General features: G+C 39.3%; 1 protein-coding gene across 6 annotated transcripts in view; it reads left to right on the top strand.

Moving 5' to 3' along the window:
• The window catches only part of zgc:158464, a 111,620-nt gene that overhangs the window by 20,028 nt on the left and 73,779 nt on the right, over positions 1 to 17,813 (top strand). For 5 of the 6 annotated variants that reach the window (XM_073929579.1, XM_073929577.1, XM_073929576.1 and 2 more), the window contains exon 2: positions 2,272 to 2,404. In XM_073929579.1, the coding sequence (XP_073785680.1) occupies positions 2,272 to 2,404 (133 nt within the window). 6 annotated transcript variants of the gene reach the window in all.

Raw genomic sequence — 17,813 nt, 5'->3', positions numbered from 1 at the left:
CGGGGAAGACCAAGGACACGCTGGAGGGACTATGTCTCTCGGCTGGCCTGGGAACGCCTCGGGATCCCCCCGGAGGAGCTGGAGGAAGTGTCTGGGAAGAGGGAAGTCTGGGGTTCTCTCCTGAGACTGCTGCCCCTGTGACCCGGCTCTGGAAAGGCGGAAGAAAATAAATGAATGAATGAATGAATGAATGAAAATCTAAATGTGATGTTCTTTTTGTTCATGAATGGTTTTGAAATCTTTATTTTGTTCATGTACCTACAGACAGCAGCGTCACAGACAGTAAGACTGTGCTTTGTTATTGCTAAAGTCAAGTGACCTGTGGTGTAGCTGAGTGATTCTTGGCCAAGATACAGATCTAGTGTAGTTTTTGAGAGTATCTGTGTGTGAATTGTATAATTACAGTATCTTTGAGTTTGGTTCCTTCTGTGTGTTTCTCCACAGATGTCGAGTTTTTGCATCTGGAGTCTCGTACCTGTGGAGAGAGGAACAGTGGGATGGAAATAAATTGATGAAAGTTTGAGAATAGGACTCTGTGCTTTGATTCTGTTCTGCATGGTAGCCCAGACGTGCTTCATGTTTTGTGCAAACTTTAATAAACTCAGCTTGGGTTAAGTGAGATTTAAAAAAAAAAGGAATAAAAACAAAGGGTCACACTTTACTTTAATGTACAATTCTTCCTATTATTAAACCGTCAACTATGACTTTTGGTTTCAGTTTGCTGCTTAATAGTTATTAAGATACTGGTTGGGTTTAAGTAGAAATAGAGATGTAGAATAAGATAATAACGTATATATGCTTTATAAATGCTAATAAACAGCTGAAATCATAACAATAGGCATGTATTAGGCCACTAGTTAATAGTAAGATTTGTTACTTAACCTAAAAAGTGTTAGTAAACAAATAATCATAATAATAAAGATGTTGAAAAGGGATAGTAAAGATATTAAAAGCAGGTCTGTTTCTGTGTTTCTCAGAACGCTTTGTGTAAACACACATTCTCCAGGTTTTGTTGTCTGTGCTGCCTTTGCAATGTAAAGTTGTTGTTTTTTTGATTAGTTGTCACTGACTGAAGTTGTCACTGATTTTTAATCAAATGATTGAAATATGATTACTGCCAGACTGCTCTTACCATGAAACATGTTATGCTGGAATGTGGAAGTTTGAATACCGTTATTTTTATAAGCAGAGGAATTTAATGGAGTGTTTTAAAAATGTTCCACCATGAAGAATCTTGAGTTTTTATCAAAAAATCAACTGAAAAATCATATTTAACTTTGAATGTATTTTTGTGTGAATTTAATTTATTTCTATTTTCTATATTTGTGTAAGTAACTCTTTTATTTTTATCATGTAACATTTTTATGTATATTCTTTTTGCCATGAAATAGCCATAAGTTGCTGACGTGGCAATGATTAGATAATAAATAAATTGAATAATTAATCAAATAGATGTAGATGATTTGAGTTTTGAATAATTAGTAAACCTGTGATTTATTTAATTTTTCTTAAAGGGGACCTATTATAATTTAAAGTGTGTCTCGGTTTGAGTTGAGAACACACACACATAATGTTCTCCAGCTCTCTGAAACTGACCCTTTCAGGCTTTGATCCTAACTGGGGTGTTTTGGCGCTTTAAATGCAAATGAGATTGTGCTCTTTTTCAGAAGAGGGCGGAGCTACAAACACCTATGTGTCAGTATAGTGACAGATTAAAAACTGGCAGACGGCTGCTTCTCACTCAGGGCTGGTGTTTATGCTAATGAGGGAGAGATGGGCACTAGTGGGCGGGGCTTTCCCCCTCTGATGACACTTACAAAGGCAGAATGTCAATCAAAGTGTTTCTGCATCAAGTCTGATTAGAACAAACACAATAACTTCATGTTGACCATCAGAGGCTGCTAGAGATGCTCACACACTGCTGACACACAACTGCCGTTAAACCCCACATAGAAGTGATTTCTGCAGCATAGGTGCTCTTTAAAGGCACAGTTCACAAAAAAGGAAAATTCTGTCACTCACCCTCTACTTGTTCCCAAACCTTTATGAGTTTCCTTCTTCTGCTGAACACTAAAGAAGATATTTTGAAGGATCTTGGAAACCTGTAACCATTGACTTCCATAGTATGAGGTGAATGGTTACAGGTTTCTTCAAAATATCGTCAATAGTTTGAACTGAGTAAAGTGAGCAAATGTGAATTTTTGCGTGAACTATCCCTTTAAGATTTAGAGGATATTTAGCTAATTTTCCCTCTTGTTTTATGTGAATTAGCTGATCATCCTGGAGGATTATGCGGACCCGTTTGACGCTGCGGATCAGGCCGGCGGCACACAGACCACCACAGAAAAACCCCCAGAGAATGACGGGTACATGGAGCCTTATGAAGCCCAGAAGATGATGGCCGGTAAGAGAAAATGTTGAAAATATGAATCTTCTGCGCTGCTCAGCCAACACGATCTCATGGCTATTCAAAACTTTCTGATTTAAAGTTAAAGTTTGATTTAAATGGCTTTTTTAGGATTTATTTATGGGTTATTTAAGGGTTACTTGCAAAAAATGCTTTTCTAACTTAGAGTTTTGTCTCATTTCTACTCCAAATATCTACAAATGCTGAAATCAGTCAGCGTTTTCTAGACGAGCACTAAATATAGTCTTGCTTACTGAAATAATGAGTCAAATTTAAGTGAGTTTTTGCATAAAACAAGCAAAATAATCAAACTTTCTTGTGATTAATTGATGAAGGGTTTAGCCGGCAGCTAGCTCTCTGCAACTCTCACATGGTCGCCCACTGAAGCTAAGCAGGGCTGCGCCCGGTCAGTACCTGGATGGGAGACCACATGGGAAAGCTAGGTTGCTGCCGGAAGTGGTGTTAGTGAGGCCAGCAGGGGGCGCCCAACCTGTGGTCTGTGTGGGTCCTAATGCCCCAGTATAGTGACGGGGACGCTATACTGCTCAGTGAGCGCCGTCTTTCGGATGAGACGCTAAACCGAGGTCCCGACTCTCTGTGGTCGTTAAAAATCCCAGGATGTTCTTCGAAAAAGAGTAGGGGTTTAACCCCGGCATCCTGGCCAAATCTGCCCACTGGCCTTTGTCCATCATGGCCTCCTAACCATCCCCATATTCAATTGGCTGCATCACTGTCTCCTCTCCACCAATCAGCTGGTGTGTGGTGTGCGGTCTGGCGCAAAATGGCTGCCGTCGCGTCATCCAGGTGGATGCTGCACACTGGTGGTGGATGAGGAGATTACCCCCACTGTGTAAAGCGCTTTGAGTGCCCAGAAAAGCGCTATATAAATGTAAGGAATTATTATTATTATTATTATTATCATTGTGTAAAGTATTATCACATATATAATATCCACAGCTGCAAAAAAAGATGACTTTAACAGATATGTTAACCAATAAATATGTAGTGTATTGCTTTATTGTAGTGTTTCTCAACCACCTTCCTGTAGGACCACCAGCACTGCATGTTTTGGATGTCTCCTTTTTCAGTTTCTGCTAATGAGCTGATGATCTGAATCAGGTGTGTTTGATTAAGAAGACATGGAAAATGTGCAGAGCTGGTGCTCTTTCAGGAACGTGGTTGAGAAACACTGCTTTATTGTATAGACACGTTCAGAGAAAAGACATGTTTTAAACTAATTAAACTGCAAATTGACTATGAAGTACAGTCGAAAACACTTTATAAATAAAGACATAAGTTGACTTCATATTATTTCACTTCCTCCATGGGCAGATTATTTAGCTAGTCTCGCTTTATTTTGACTCATATTTCTGAAAACAAGACTTTATTTTGTGCTTGTCTAGAAAATGCTGACTGATTTATGAATTTGTCGATATTTGGACTAGAAACAAGACAGAAACTGTAAGTAAGTACAGCAGTCTTGGCATGACTTCCTCTAGATGTGCGGTGAGTGAGTCTCGGAGATGTGCTGTTTAATTTCCTCACTGTTTATTTGTCTGCTTAGTGCTGCAAACGCAAAAGCAAGAGTCATTTAGACGCTCAGATTGCTTCAGGCGGAGTGAAACGGCTGCTTCACTTAGAGGAAATTCATGAGTCTGTTCAGTAATTATTCCTGCATCATCATCATCATCATCTCACCTGTTTGAATGGGTTTATGTTATTGTTGTTTCCAAAAGGAATAAACAAGGACTGTTCACTGTTCAAAGATTTGGTGACACTTTCTACACTAAACCAACAGCTAGGATTCCTCTGGGTTGTGTTTTAAGTGGAGTGAACATAAAACAATTTCTGTCATGAGCAACTCTCGGGAGTATGGTAATGACTGTGTATTTGGAAGTGTTGATGTATTTGGTCTTGGTGGTGGTGTATATCTGCTGTAGGATTATATATGATTATTATGGCAGAGCAAGTAGCGAGACCTGCTACTGCCAGTATATACACAGACATGCACTCTGAGAATATAATATACTGTATATATGATGACATAATATAAATGCAACCCCTGTGGCAGATCTAAACACAGGTGGAGTGGGGGTGGAGGAGGGTCGCTGCAGCTTGAACAGCTTAAAGCAATGCAGAGTGTTTAAACTGATGAGGAGTAAGCTCATTGGCTGCCGAGGGGACAGTAACTAATGTCCTGCATCGTGTAGTTCATTAATGTTCAAAAACGCATCTAGTTTTTCCATTTGATGATGTAAGATTGTTTTGCGTTTACATTTATAGACTGATTATAAATATTTCTAAACAGAGTTATAATTAATTATCAGCATTAACTTAATAGAACGTGTTACCAAAGACTTTTGAGTTGATTCATTTAGTTTGGAGTCATTTTGAGTTGTTTTTGGTGGTGTTTTGATGTGGATTTTGGTTAATTTATGTAAATCCTGTAGGTATGCATGCAGCTTATTTAGGTAATTCCTGTTGATTAATTAGAGTGATGAGTTGAGTCTTATTTGTCAGCTGTTTCACCTGCCTCCCCTGACCTCACGTCCCTGCAACACACAAGACTTTGGCTAGCAAATCAATGCAAAAGGATGTGCAGCCTGCATCGAGTCCATTGTGTTCTGAATGGAATTGTTTGTTTGTTATTCTATAGTAATGTTTTATTTATTTTTAAATATTATGAAATAAATAAGGACATTCCCCATGGTGACTTTTTAACTTCTGCCTTCAGCCTGCAATTAGGTTTAGTTTTTGGCCTTGATAAGAAAGTTTATGCATCAGTGTCTTAGACTTTACACTGGATTTTTTTGTTTTGTTTTTGACCATTATTAATTATTTATTTGTTATTATTATTATTTCTCTGTTGTTTTGCATAACTGAAGATGCAGATTTGTGAATATTTGTTAGTGATCTGCAGCAGAGATGCTGATTTTCAGTGTATTGTAGAGAAGCCTGCAGTATTTCAGATGGTTTTTCCTCCGTCTGTTTCTCTCAGTTTGAGTCGAGGATTCACAGTTTAATCATTCTCTCAGTGTGACTCCAGCATGACACTCGCTGTGTGTTTCATGTTTGACACCACACTGCACAATAATATCACTCTTACCTAGAGTTTTTCACTCGTTTCTCGTCCAAATATCTACAAACACTTAAATAAAGAAGCTTTTTTTAGACGGGCACAACAATATAGTCTTGTTTACAGAAATAATGAGTCAAAATTGAGTGAAGTTTACATTAAAACAAGCAGAATCATCTGACAATGGGGGAATGTAATCTTAATAATCTTAATAATCTCTCTTAATAATAATCGTGTAATAATCTTATATCAAAAGTTTAAACAAGATCACGTCACTTCCCTTGTTGGCAGATTGTTTGGTTTGTTTTAATGTAAAAATTACTATTAACAAGACTGTATTTATAATTCACCAACCTGATTTCACCAGGTAGGACATGATCCTGGATGAACATCTATGTTGATCCTGGGACACCGTTCCAATCAGCCGATCAGAATTAAGGGATATGTCTAGAGTGTATGTTGAGTTTAGGCGTATGCACATCTACATGAGTGTTATCTAACCATTATTCCTCTGATTGTGGGAATAGTTTGCAGTTGTGGTTGGGTTTAGAAGTAGGGAATAGGTATGGATTGTTGCAGAATATCGTAATATATATTTTATCCCATATCCTCCTCCTTTCATCTCTTCTTCTTTCCATTGGGCCATCTGTGCTGTCAGCGCACATAGCGGAGAGCAGATTAATAAATAAATGCATCTTGGACACGCTCCGGCGCTTTTCTAAACAGAAGGGGAGCTAAAGCTGACGTTTTATTGGCTCGTTACTTCAGTGTTTAATTACTGTCCGTCTTTGTTTGTTTGTTTATTTATTTATTTTGCTTTTTGATTGATTTGTGCCGTCTTGGCTCAGAAAAATCGTGTGATTTTTATTTTGTGTAATGCAGTGTGACACCTCAGGTTTAATAATGATAGTTAATGATTGATATTCACTCATTTTCCTTCAGCTTAGTCCTTTATTCATCAGGGGTCACCACAGCGGAATGAACCGCCAACTATTCCAGCATATGTTTTACACAACGGATGCAACCCAGTACTGGGAAACACCCATACACACTCATTCACACACACACACTCATACACTACGGCCAGTGTAGTTGATCAGTTCCTCTATAGCGCATGTGTTTGGACTGTGGGGGAAACCGGAGCACCCGGAGGAAACCCACACCAACACGGGGAGAACATGCAAACTCCACACAGAAACACACACTGACCCAACCAGAACTTGAACCAGCGACTTTCTTTGCTCTGAGGCCACAGTGCTGACCACTGAGCCACCGTGCTGCCTTAATGAGTGCTATTTAAAGCAGAAATGTTGTTTGATGTCTATATGTGTGTGTGTGTGTGTGTGTGTTTTGTATTTTTTGTGTTTTGTACATATGTATTGTGTGTGTATGTGTGCATATATATGAATGTGTGCATGTGAGAGTGTGTTTGTGTGTGTGTGTGTGTGTTTGTGTGTAGCTGTGTATGTCTGTAAGGGTGTGTGTGTTTATATGCTTGCATGTGTGTGTCTGTATATATATGCGTATGTCTGTGTGTGTGTGTATATGAGTTCATTGTGTGTGTATGTGTGTGCATGTATGCATATATATGAATGTGTGCATGTGAGAGTGTGTTTGTGAGAGGTGGGTGTGTATATATGCATGCATGCATGTGTGTGTGTGTGTGTGTGTGTGTGTGTGTGTGTGTATGCATATGTGTGTGTGTTCTCTGTGAATTGTTTGGAATGTGCTCACTTTTTCAGCACTGCTTTATCTCACGTGCACAAACACACTCTTGCATTACACTAAGTTAAGTGTGTGTGTGTGTGTTCAGACGAGTGGTCGCTTCCTGACTCATTGTGTGTGGAGTAAGTTGCTAACTAAAGGAAGTGAGTAATTTCACTTGTATTTTATTTTCCTTTCTCCTGTAGTCGCTCACACTTTCACTGAGTGTGTGTTTGTGTGTGTGTTTGAACATGTCTGGAGCTGCAGAAAGGAGAGGCTGCTGTGACGTGTTTGTGTGGTGTGTGTGTGTGTGTGTGTGTGTGTGTGTGTGTGTGTGTGTGTGTGTGTGTGTGTGTGTGTGTGTGTGTGTGTGTGTGTGTGTGTGTGTGTGTGTGTGTGTGTGTGTGTGTGTGTGTGTGTGTGTGTGTGTGTGTGTGTGTGTGTGTGTGTGTGTGTGTGTGTCTCACACGTTTGCCATGCAAGAACTTTCCCACAATCCCCAAGGACTCCTGTGTTATGCAAACAAACACTTGTCATGGTCATATTGACTACATTTCACACACACACACACACACACACACACACACACACACACACACACACACACACACTTTCATTTCAGCAGTTAGTAACACAAATAACATTAGTTAGTTTTTATTCTTAGATGATTAGTGACAGCGTGTGATTGGTCACTTGATTGGTCATGAGAATAGTGGCGTGTGATTGGTCACTCTTTTAGTGAGGGGAATGCTGTCGTGTGATTGGTCACTTTAATGGTTTTGAGAATAGTGGCATGTGATTGGTTGCCTGATTAGTTATGAGAATGGTGTTGTCATTCATCAATCAGGTGAGTGAAATAATAGTGTGTGATTGGTCACTTATCGGTTAAGAGAATGGTGCCATGTCATTGGTCGCTTTATTAATGATGTAATAATGGCATGTGATTAGTTGCTTGATTTGTTATGAGATTGGTGGCTTTTGATTGGTTGCTTGATTGGTTATGAGAATGGTAGTGTGTGATTGGTCGCTCTATCAGTAAGCGGAATGATGTCATGAGAATGGTAGCGTGTAATTGGTTGCTTGATTGGTCATGAGAATGGTGGTATGTGATTGGTTGCTCTATCAGTAAGGGGATGATGTCATGTGATTGGTCCCTTATTGTTTTTAAAAATAGTGGCGTGTGATTGGTTGCTCTATGGATTGAGTTGTGCTCTTCTCTGAGGATTCTCCCACTGAGCTGCAGTTTCAGGATCTGCTGACTCGGCTTTTCTCTTACTCCTGCAGTTTTTCACCAGCTTACTGCACAGGAGTGTGTGAGAATTCATCTACATTTTCCTGCATCAGTGACTGTGTGTGTGTGTGCGCGCGTGCGTGTGTGCTCATACAATCTATTTTAAAGGTGTGTTTAATTCTGATATGTGGTCCAGTTCCCCGTCGCTGTATCTAATAAAGACAGAAGGCCAAAAAATAAAACCCAAAACAAAGATTGGCTCACTAAATTTCTGGAATGGTGTCACGCCGGCGGCTTTATAGGGGAAGCTTTTATATAAGAGCTGTAAGTGTTCTGGTGTGTGTTGTAATGAGATGAGAGTGAGTGTTTTCTCCTGTGTGTGTGTGTGTGTGTGTGTGTGTGTGTGTGTGTGTGTGTGTGTGTGTGTGTGTGTGTGTGTGTGTGTTGTCCTCTGCCCTCCAGATGTGTCCCTCTATCAGAGAGCTTTTATTAATCCACTCACTCATGCCTACACACACTCTTCCTCTCCTACTCGTTTCCTTTTTCTTATCCTGATATTGGACATGATGATGTGTGTATACAACACTTCTACATATAAAGGAGTAGCAAACACATAGGATCGATATCATTAAAAAGGATATAAGGAAAAATAATAAATAAAGAAAGAAAGAAGGGAAGAAAGAAAGAATAAAGGGCAGCACGCCGGCTCAGTGGTTATTACTGTGGCCTAACAGCAAGAAGGTCGCTAGTTTGAGTCTCGGCTGGGTCAGTTGGTGTTTCTGTGTGGAGTTTGCATGTTCTCCCCGTGTTGGTGTGGGTTTCCTCTGGGTGCTCCGGTTTCTCCCACAGTCCAAACACATGCGCTATAGGGGAACTGATCAACTACACTGGCCGTAGAGTATGAGTGTGTGTGTGTGAGTGAATGTGTATGGGTGTTTCCCAGTACTGTGTTACAGCTGGAAGGGCATCCGCTGTGTAAAACATGTGCAGGAACAGTTGGTGGTTCATTCTGCTGTGGTGACCCCTGATTAATAAGAGACTAAGAGGAATAAATTTAATGAATAAATAAATAATTTTAAAAAGGAAAGGAGGAAAAAAGAATAAAGATAAAAAGAGAAAAGAAAGAAATAAATGTAGAAAGAAGGAAAAAAAAGAAATAATAAAAAAAATTATAAAATAAAAAAAAAACCCTGAATATTGAGGCATTTTGTAATAATGGCAGGAAACTCATATCATTTCCAAAAACCTCTCTTTACTCGCCGTCCCGTGACGAGCTGCTGCATGTCCGGTAATATTCCAGAGCAGTCGGGGGAGGGGCGCTGCACACACACACACACACACACACACACACACACACACACCTGCTCTTACGTAATGCTGTGTTTAGTTAGCGGTGAAAGTATTTGGGAGTGATGACACACTTCCTCTGTGCTGTGAGTGAGGAGGTGTTTAAGATAAACTCCATGCTCTTTTGGGAAACTGCCTCGTTTCACAGCTCCTCTTTTTTTAACCCATTCAGCCGATCTCCGGCTCTGATAAGAGCATTTTTAGCTTAGCTTAGCTTAAATCATTGATTAAAAAAAATCATTGATTAAAAATAAGACAAAATAGTGTCCACTTTTCATTTTCGTCAGTATTAGCAATGAAACTACAGGAGATTTCTGCAGGTCTGGCGAAAACACTTTTAGCTTAGCTTAGCATAAGTCATTGAATTGGATTAGACCGTTAGCATCTCATAAAAAAAAATCTAAAAGGGCTTTTAATAATTTTTCCATGTACATAATCGGATCGTCTGTAGTTGCATTGTGAACTGAGACTGACGGGAAATGAAAAGCTGCTACTTTCCAGGCTGATATGGCTAGGAGCTACACAGTCACTAAACTGAATGACAATAAATCATGATTATTACACCAAAATGACAGCATATTTCCTAGAGCAGTGTTTCTCAACCACGTTCCTGGAGGACCACCAACACTGCATGTTTTGGATGTCTCCTTTGTCTGTCACACCCATAACCGGTCATTCAGTCTGTGCTAATGAGCTGATGATCTGAATCAGGTGTGTTTGTCCAAGGAGACATGGACAATGTGCAGAGCTGGTGCTCCTCCAGGAACATGGCTGAGAAACACTGCTCTAGACAATTTCAGCCATCAGAAATGATGTAACTACAGAAGATTTGAGCTTTAAATAAGAAACTGTTTTTTAATGCTAATGGTCTAATCCGATTCAATGATCTATGCTAAGCTAAGCTAAAAGTGTCGGACACAGAGATCGGCTAAATGGATTTATAAATGGTAAAACTTGCCTATTGAACTCTGAAAATGAGCCTGTTTCCAATATAGTGCAGTGCTCCTTTATCACTGATGCTAGCTTGTGATGTGTGTGTGATGGCCTGGGTGGTGGTGGAGTGCTGATAGTAGGCGTAAGTCAGTGTGTGTGGATGATGGCTATTAAGTGTCCTCAGCAGTAGGTCAGGATCAGTCCTCCCCCTCATTGAGTGATGTATCGCTGCCGTAATGTAGAGATGCTGACGCTGACCAACACTGCAGGACCGCCAGACTCTCAGTGCACGAGACTGGGGATATATGTGGTATGACAGATAGTTGTGGAAAGTATCGAGTTCAGTTGCAGTTGGTAGTGAAATTTTTAAATATCCATTCCCCGCTAACATTTGAGCACTGTTGATCTTAAACACATCGCTGATTGGCCATTGTGTTCATCAACTGATCTACACGACTTTTAAAAGCTTCCTTTAAACAGCAGAGCAGAGCGGCAACCTGATACCCTTCACAGCCAATCACAGTCTTTTCTGTTGGCCAATCAGTGATGTTTAAGAACGTGCTTGACATCGCTCAGATGTTAGCGGGAAACTGACATTTTATAAACATTCACTACCGATTGGCAGCGTATTGGGCATTCTGAGTGGTTGCCAGGGTGTTGCTAGGGCATTCTGAATGGTTGCCAGGGTCTTTCTACAAAATTATGAGTGGTTGCCAGAGCATTGCTAGGGTGTTTTGGGTGGTTTCAGAGTGTTGCTGGGACATTCTGAGTTGTTGCCAGAGTGTTTGTACAGAATAATGAGTGGTTGCCAGGGTGTTGCTAGGACATTCTGAGTGGTTGCCAAAGCAGTCCAAGGAGGTTCTGTGTATTTTTTCGGGTGTTGTTAGGACATTCTGAGTGGTTGCCAAGGTGTTGCTAGGGATTTCTGAGTGGTTGCCAGAGCATTCCAAGAGTGTTCCAGGTGGTTGCTAGGGCATTCTGAGTTGTTGTGAGAGTGTTGCTAGGGCATTTAAAGTAGTTGCCAGAACATTGCTAGGGTGTTCTGGGTTGCTTTCTTGTTGTTGCTACAGTAGGACATTCTTGGTGGTTGCCATGGTGTTGCTAGGGCATTTTGAGTGGTTGCCAGAGCATTGCTAGGGTGTTCTGGGTTGTTCTCAACATGTTGCTAGGGTGTTCTGGGTGGTTGAGGGAGTTGCTAGGGCATTCTGAGTGGTTGTGAGAGCATTATAGGGTGTTCTGGGTGGTTTTCCGTGTTTTACCAGGGCGCTCTGAGTGGTTGCCCGGGTGTTGCTACAGAATACTGAATGATCACCAGAGCATTGCTGGATGTTCTGGGTGGTTTTTGTTGCTAGGGCGCTCTGAGTGGTTGCCAGGGTGTTGCTACAGAATACTGAATGATCACCAGAGCATTGCTGGATGTTCTGGGTGGTTTTTGTTGCTAGGGCGCTCTGAGTGGTTGCCAGGGTGTTGCTATAGAATACTGAATGATCAACAGAGCATTGCTAGGATGTTCTGGGTGGTTTTTGTTGCTAGGGCGTTCTGAGTGGTTGCCAGATAATTTCGAGGGAGTTCTGGGTTGCTGCCCTGGTGTTATTGGGGAGTTCTAAATGGTTGCCAAGGTGTTGCTAACGCGGTTTCTTCAAAATCCAGCCGACAGACCAACACCATCCATCTGGAGCTCCAGCTTTAAGACAGTTGGATCAGTGTATGCTGACTCAGGCTTACTCCACACTGCAGTGTTTTCTGCTTCTGATGGGCATCTGTGTGGGCGATTGTCTCCAGGGCATCATCTGCAGCACAGCTCCGTCTGAGTCTCTGCAGTGTGTCTGCCACTGTCAGTTCAGTTACAGCTTAATGACTCTATTAATATCTGTCATGTTGACTGCGGAGTGAGTCTGCGCTGTTTCCAGGCTCGAGCATGAAGAGCATAATTAGGTTTCCTTCCTTCCTTCCTGTCCTCCTCCTCGAGCCGCTTCCTTCCTTCTTTTCGTCTCAGTTGAATGGGTGAAAGTTAGCGGTCAGTAGCGTCTGACCCAGGCCTTCATCTGACCTCATCTGTCCCCAAATACTGAGAACCGGCTGGACGGATGGATGTGGGCAGGCATATAAACAGTTGAAGTCAGAATTATCAGCCCTCTTTTTATTTTCCAAGTATTTACCAAGTGACATTGAACAGATTTCTCACAGTGTTTCCTCTAATATTTGTTCTTCTGGAGAAAGTCTGATTTGTTTTATTTGGGCTAGAATAAAAGCAGTTTTTAATTGTATTAAAGTCATGTTAAGCTCAATATTATTGGCCCCTTCAGCAATATTAGTGTTGGATTGTCTCCAGAACAAACCACTGTTATACAATGACTTGCCTAATTACCCTAACTTTACCCTAATTACCCTAGTGAAGCCTTTACATGTCACTGTAAGCTGAACACTAGTGTCTTGAAGAATATCTAGTCTAATATGATGTGCTGTCATCATGGAGAAGAGGAAACACATCAGCTATTAGAGATGAGTTTAAATCTATTATGTTTAGAAATTTGTTTAAAAAAATCAGCTCTCTCTTAAACAGAAATTGGAGATAAAATAAGCAAGGGGGCTAATTATTCTGACTTTAACTCTCTCTCTCTCTCTCTCTATATAATAGTAATAATAGTATCACCTGCTATTAATATACAATTGTTTTGAAACCATTATATTGTGTATGTACATGCATTTATTTATTTAAATACTTGTAATTGTTATTTATATTATTATTATTATTATTATTGTTATTGTTATTTTTTATTAAATTTTTTTGTAATTTTCTATTTTTTGTTTTCTTTAGTACATGTTAAAAATTCTTAATTAATAAAGATTGTTTAAAAAATGTAATAATAATAATAATAATAATAAATATAATTATAAATATTAACATAAATAAATAAATACAGTGCTCAGCAAAAATGAGCACACCCTATTTCTCAGTGAATAGGGGAAATTTATTTTGTTGCATTTGAAGAAAAGAGATTTATTACACATTCATTCATTTTCCTTAAGCTTAGTTCCTTTATTAATCAGGTCTTGCCACGGCGGAATGAACCACCAACTATCTAGCATATGTTTTATGCAGTGGATGCTCTTCCAGCTGCAACCCAATACTGGAAAACACCCATACACTCTTGCATTCACACTCATACACTATGACCAATTTAGTTGATCAAGTCCCCTATAGCACATGTGTTTGGCTGCAGTACAGACTGATATAATGTATATGCAGGAATATAATAAAGTATCATATAGAAAACATTAATGTAAAAGAGAGTTCTGTGATGGGGAAAACTCGTATATGTTGAACACTGATGTAATAAACATGCCCATTCACCAACACAGCCCCGCCCTGCCTTGGCTTTCCTTTGCTCTTCTCTATCATTACTGGACACGCCCCTTACTCCTGGTTGGCTGTCTTATATTTAACATCTTCATGTTTTCCTGGAAGCTTCTTCACAGTTGTCCTGTCTGTCTCTTCATTTTTAATGAATTTGTTGTATCCTTGATGGATAAAAGTATACATTTCTCTCCAAATAGACTTCAGGAGTGAATGGATGTGCATCAATGTGGTGTGAATCAGCACTTGCAGACTTTTGGACGCGGTGTTTTTGTGCTGTGTGTGTGTCATCATGTTTGGCATAAGGTTTTTGGGTATAAGCTTGTGGTGAGCAGAGAGAACAGTATGTGATTTTGTGAGTAATGCACACACACACACTTAGACACACACACAGAACTGATCGACTGCAGTCAAAACAGTGTTTAGAGGCGTAATGGAGACGCTTTCAGTAGGACAGAAGCTCAACCTGCTAAAATCACACAGATCAATACCATCAGTGGATCACACACACACACACACACACACTCTCAGATCATACACTCGTCAGATTAGATGAATGTGTCTCTCGTTACATTAATATCATCATCAATAATTCATCAGGGCTGCTTTTGTCTCTCGGTCACAGAGGAGCGCTGCTCAAGCCATTACACTCCAACACAAACTCAATTACACCGAAAGCCCCGCAGATATGAGTCAACAAACAAATAAATAAATAAAATAATAAATAAATGAGATAATAAATACATACATAAATAAAAAACAATAAATAAATAAATAAAATAATAAATAAATAAAATAATAAGTAAATAAATAAAATAAACACATACATAAATAAATAAAATAATCATAAATAAATTAATACATAAAATAATAAGTAAATAAATAAAATAATAAACACATACATAAATAAATAAAATAAAATAATATTAAATAAATAAATACATAAAATAATAAGTAAATAAATAATATAATAAATACACACATACATAAATAAATCAAATAAAAGAATAAATAAATGAGTAAAATATTAAATAAATAATAAATAAATACATACATAAAATAATAAATAAATAAATAAATAAAATAAGTAAATAAATAAAATAATAAATAAATAAAACAATAAATAAATAATTAAATAAATAAATAAAATAAGTAAATAATTAAATAAAAAATGCATACACACATAAAAATAAATAAATAAGTAAAACAATAAATAAATAATAAATAAAAACATACATAAATAAAATAATAATAATAATAATAATAATAATAAATAAATGCATAAAATAATAAATAAATAAACAACAAAAAAAAACAATAAAAGCAACCTGCTAAACAAAACAAACATAAAACCACAACTCAACCAACACGATGGAGCACACACATAGTGTATTTTCCATTTCTCTCTCTATTCTGTTTACTGATTATTTAAAGTGTTCAATAATGAACAAATGGTATGTTTTATGATATAATGTGTATGTTAATCAGTAGTGTATAAGCAGCATATTCTAATTTGATTTTGGCAATATTTACTCGATTTTTGTTTAAGTTTTTCTTTAGCTTAGTCCCTTTATTAATCAGGTGTTAACACAGCGGAATGAGCCACCAACTATTCCCGCATATGTTTTACACAGCGGATGCCTTTTCAGCTACAACCCAGTCCTGTGAAACATCCATACACACTCATACACTACGGCCAGTGTAGTTGATCAGTTCCCCTATAGCGCATGTGTTTGGACTGTGGGGGAAACCGGAGCACCCGGAGGAAACCCACGCCAACACGGGGAGAACATGCAAACTCCACACAGAAACACCAACTGACCCAGCGGGGACTCAAACCAGCGACCCTCTTGCTTTGAGGCCACAGTGCTAACCACTGAGCTACCTAATTTTACTCAGGACTATTTGCTCCTTTATATATACTATAAGCAAGCGTTATACTGCTCATTTTTCCATATATTATATGTTTCCGTCTTATTAAGCACTTACTGTGTGTTTAGTGTACTTCTGCCGGTCTGATCTGATGTGTTCAGCTGAAGATCCGCTGTAAAAATAGAAACTGTCATTGATTTCCTGCTCTGTTGATCCTCCTCTGGTTTATTTCTCCTCATCTGCTGCTCTCAGCCTGTGTGAAGCCTTCAGAACACTTACAGTTCAGTCTACGAGCGAGAAACTCGAGAGAGGGCTGTGTGTGTCTATTGTTTAGTCTTTGAGGGAATATTTAAGGCATTGAAGCAGACGTGAAGTCAAACACACAGCGTTATTTTTATTTCTAAAATCATGCTACAATAGTCCAGGTTTAAAGCCGTTTAGTTTATGTAAACACAAGTCAAATGACTCAAACTATTTTAGAAAATAATAACAATGAAAGCAGTAAAGGTGTAGTGATGAACAAATCAGGAAAATTAGCAAAAATATGGAAATTAAACAGAAAAGAAATATAAATGACGTGTGTTGTTTGAGGGTACAACACAAGATGGTTTTTAAAAGTGTTTGTTTTTGTGCTGATTGACTTTTATCGAAATGACTGACGAACGTATACGATTGTGGATCAGAAGAGCAGCAGATAGTAACTAGTCTTCTAGTTGATGATGTGTGAAAGTGTCAGAAGGTGGATTTATCTGATCATCTGTTAATCTGCATAACCAATACTGCAGAAGACCTACTGGAACCAGCATGGACACAAGATTCTCATAGAAATCAGTCAAGTCTGGTGAAGGAGACATCATGGTTTGGTGTTCAGTCAGTATGGAGAGATCTGCAGAGTGGATGATCAACATCAACAGCCTGAGGGATCAAGACATCTGTGCTGCCCATTACATTACAAACCACAGCAGAGGGACAATTCTCCAGCAGGATAGCGCTCCTGCTCATACTTCAGCCTCCACATCAAAGCTCCTGAAAGCAAAGAGGGTCAAGGATTGGCCAGCCCAGTCACCAGACATGAACATTATTAAGCTGATGAAGGAGGAGGTGTTGAAGATGAACACAAAGACTCTTGATGAACTCTGGGATCCTGCTGAAGCTTTCTTCTTCATGCCAGATGACTTTATTAATCAGTGATGTGAGTCATGTCAGAGATGTATGGATGCAGTCCTCCAAGCTCATGATGGAGTCAGACACAATATTCATTCTGTCTCCACTGCAGCAGGACTTTATATTCTATACTGGACATTATTGAAGGTTCAGTGATGAGACTGTAGTCAGGTAGTGTAGATCCTGACGTTATTAAACAGCTGTAAATGTGTGAGATGTTGCAGTGCAGTCTGACACACACTGCATTACACGCTCAGTGTTTCTCCTCAGTGAATGATTCCTCAGGTTAATATTAAACCTGGCTGGAGAAACACGACACATGCTGGAGACTTTCCACTCCAGCAGCACAGATGACTGACAACTGACTCACCTGTAGCGGAGTGTGTGTGTGTGTGTGGGGGTCACTGTGGGACTGCGCTGTCCTGCCTGCTGCATTGTGGGATATCAGGCATTGGGATGTGTGTGTGTGTGTGTGTGTGTGTGTGTGCATATGGTCATGTGGTTATATGTGTAGGTGTGTGCATATGGTCATTTGTGTGTGTGTGTATGTGTGTGTGTGTGTGCGCGCATATGGCCATGTGTGTGTGTCTGCGTACCCTTTTGTGATAATGTGTGTGTGTGTGTGTTGGCCGAGGCGCAGGACTCTGCTGTGTGTCTCAGTGTGTATCTGCTCTACAGGTCAGTGGGTGCTGATCTAAGAACAGGTTTAAGCCTCATGAAG

Source organism: Danio rerio, chromosome 18 (assembly GCF_049306965.1).
Source record: "Danio rerio strain Tuebingen ecotype United States chromosome 18, GRCz12tu, whole genome shotgun sequence".
NCBI classification, from domain to species: Eukaryota; Metazoa; Chordata; class Actinopteri; order Cypriniformes; family Danionidae; genus Danio; species Danio rerio.
The sequence above is the reverse complement of the archived record's forward strand: the minus strand, read 5'-3'. Positions and strand labels throughout refer to the sequence as shown.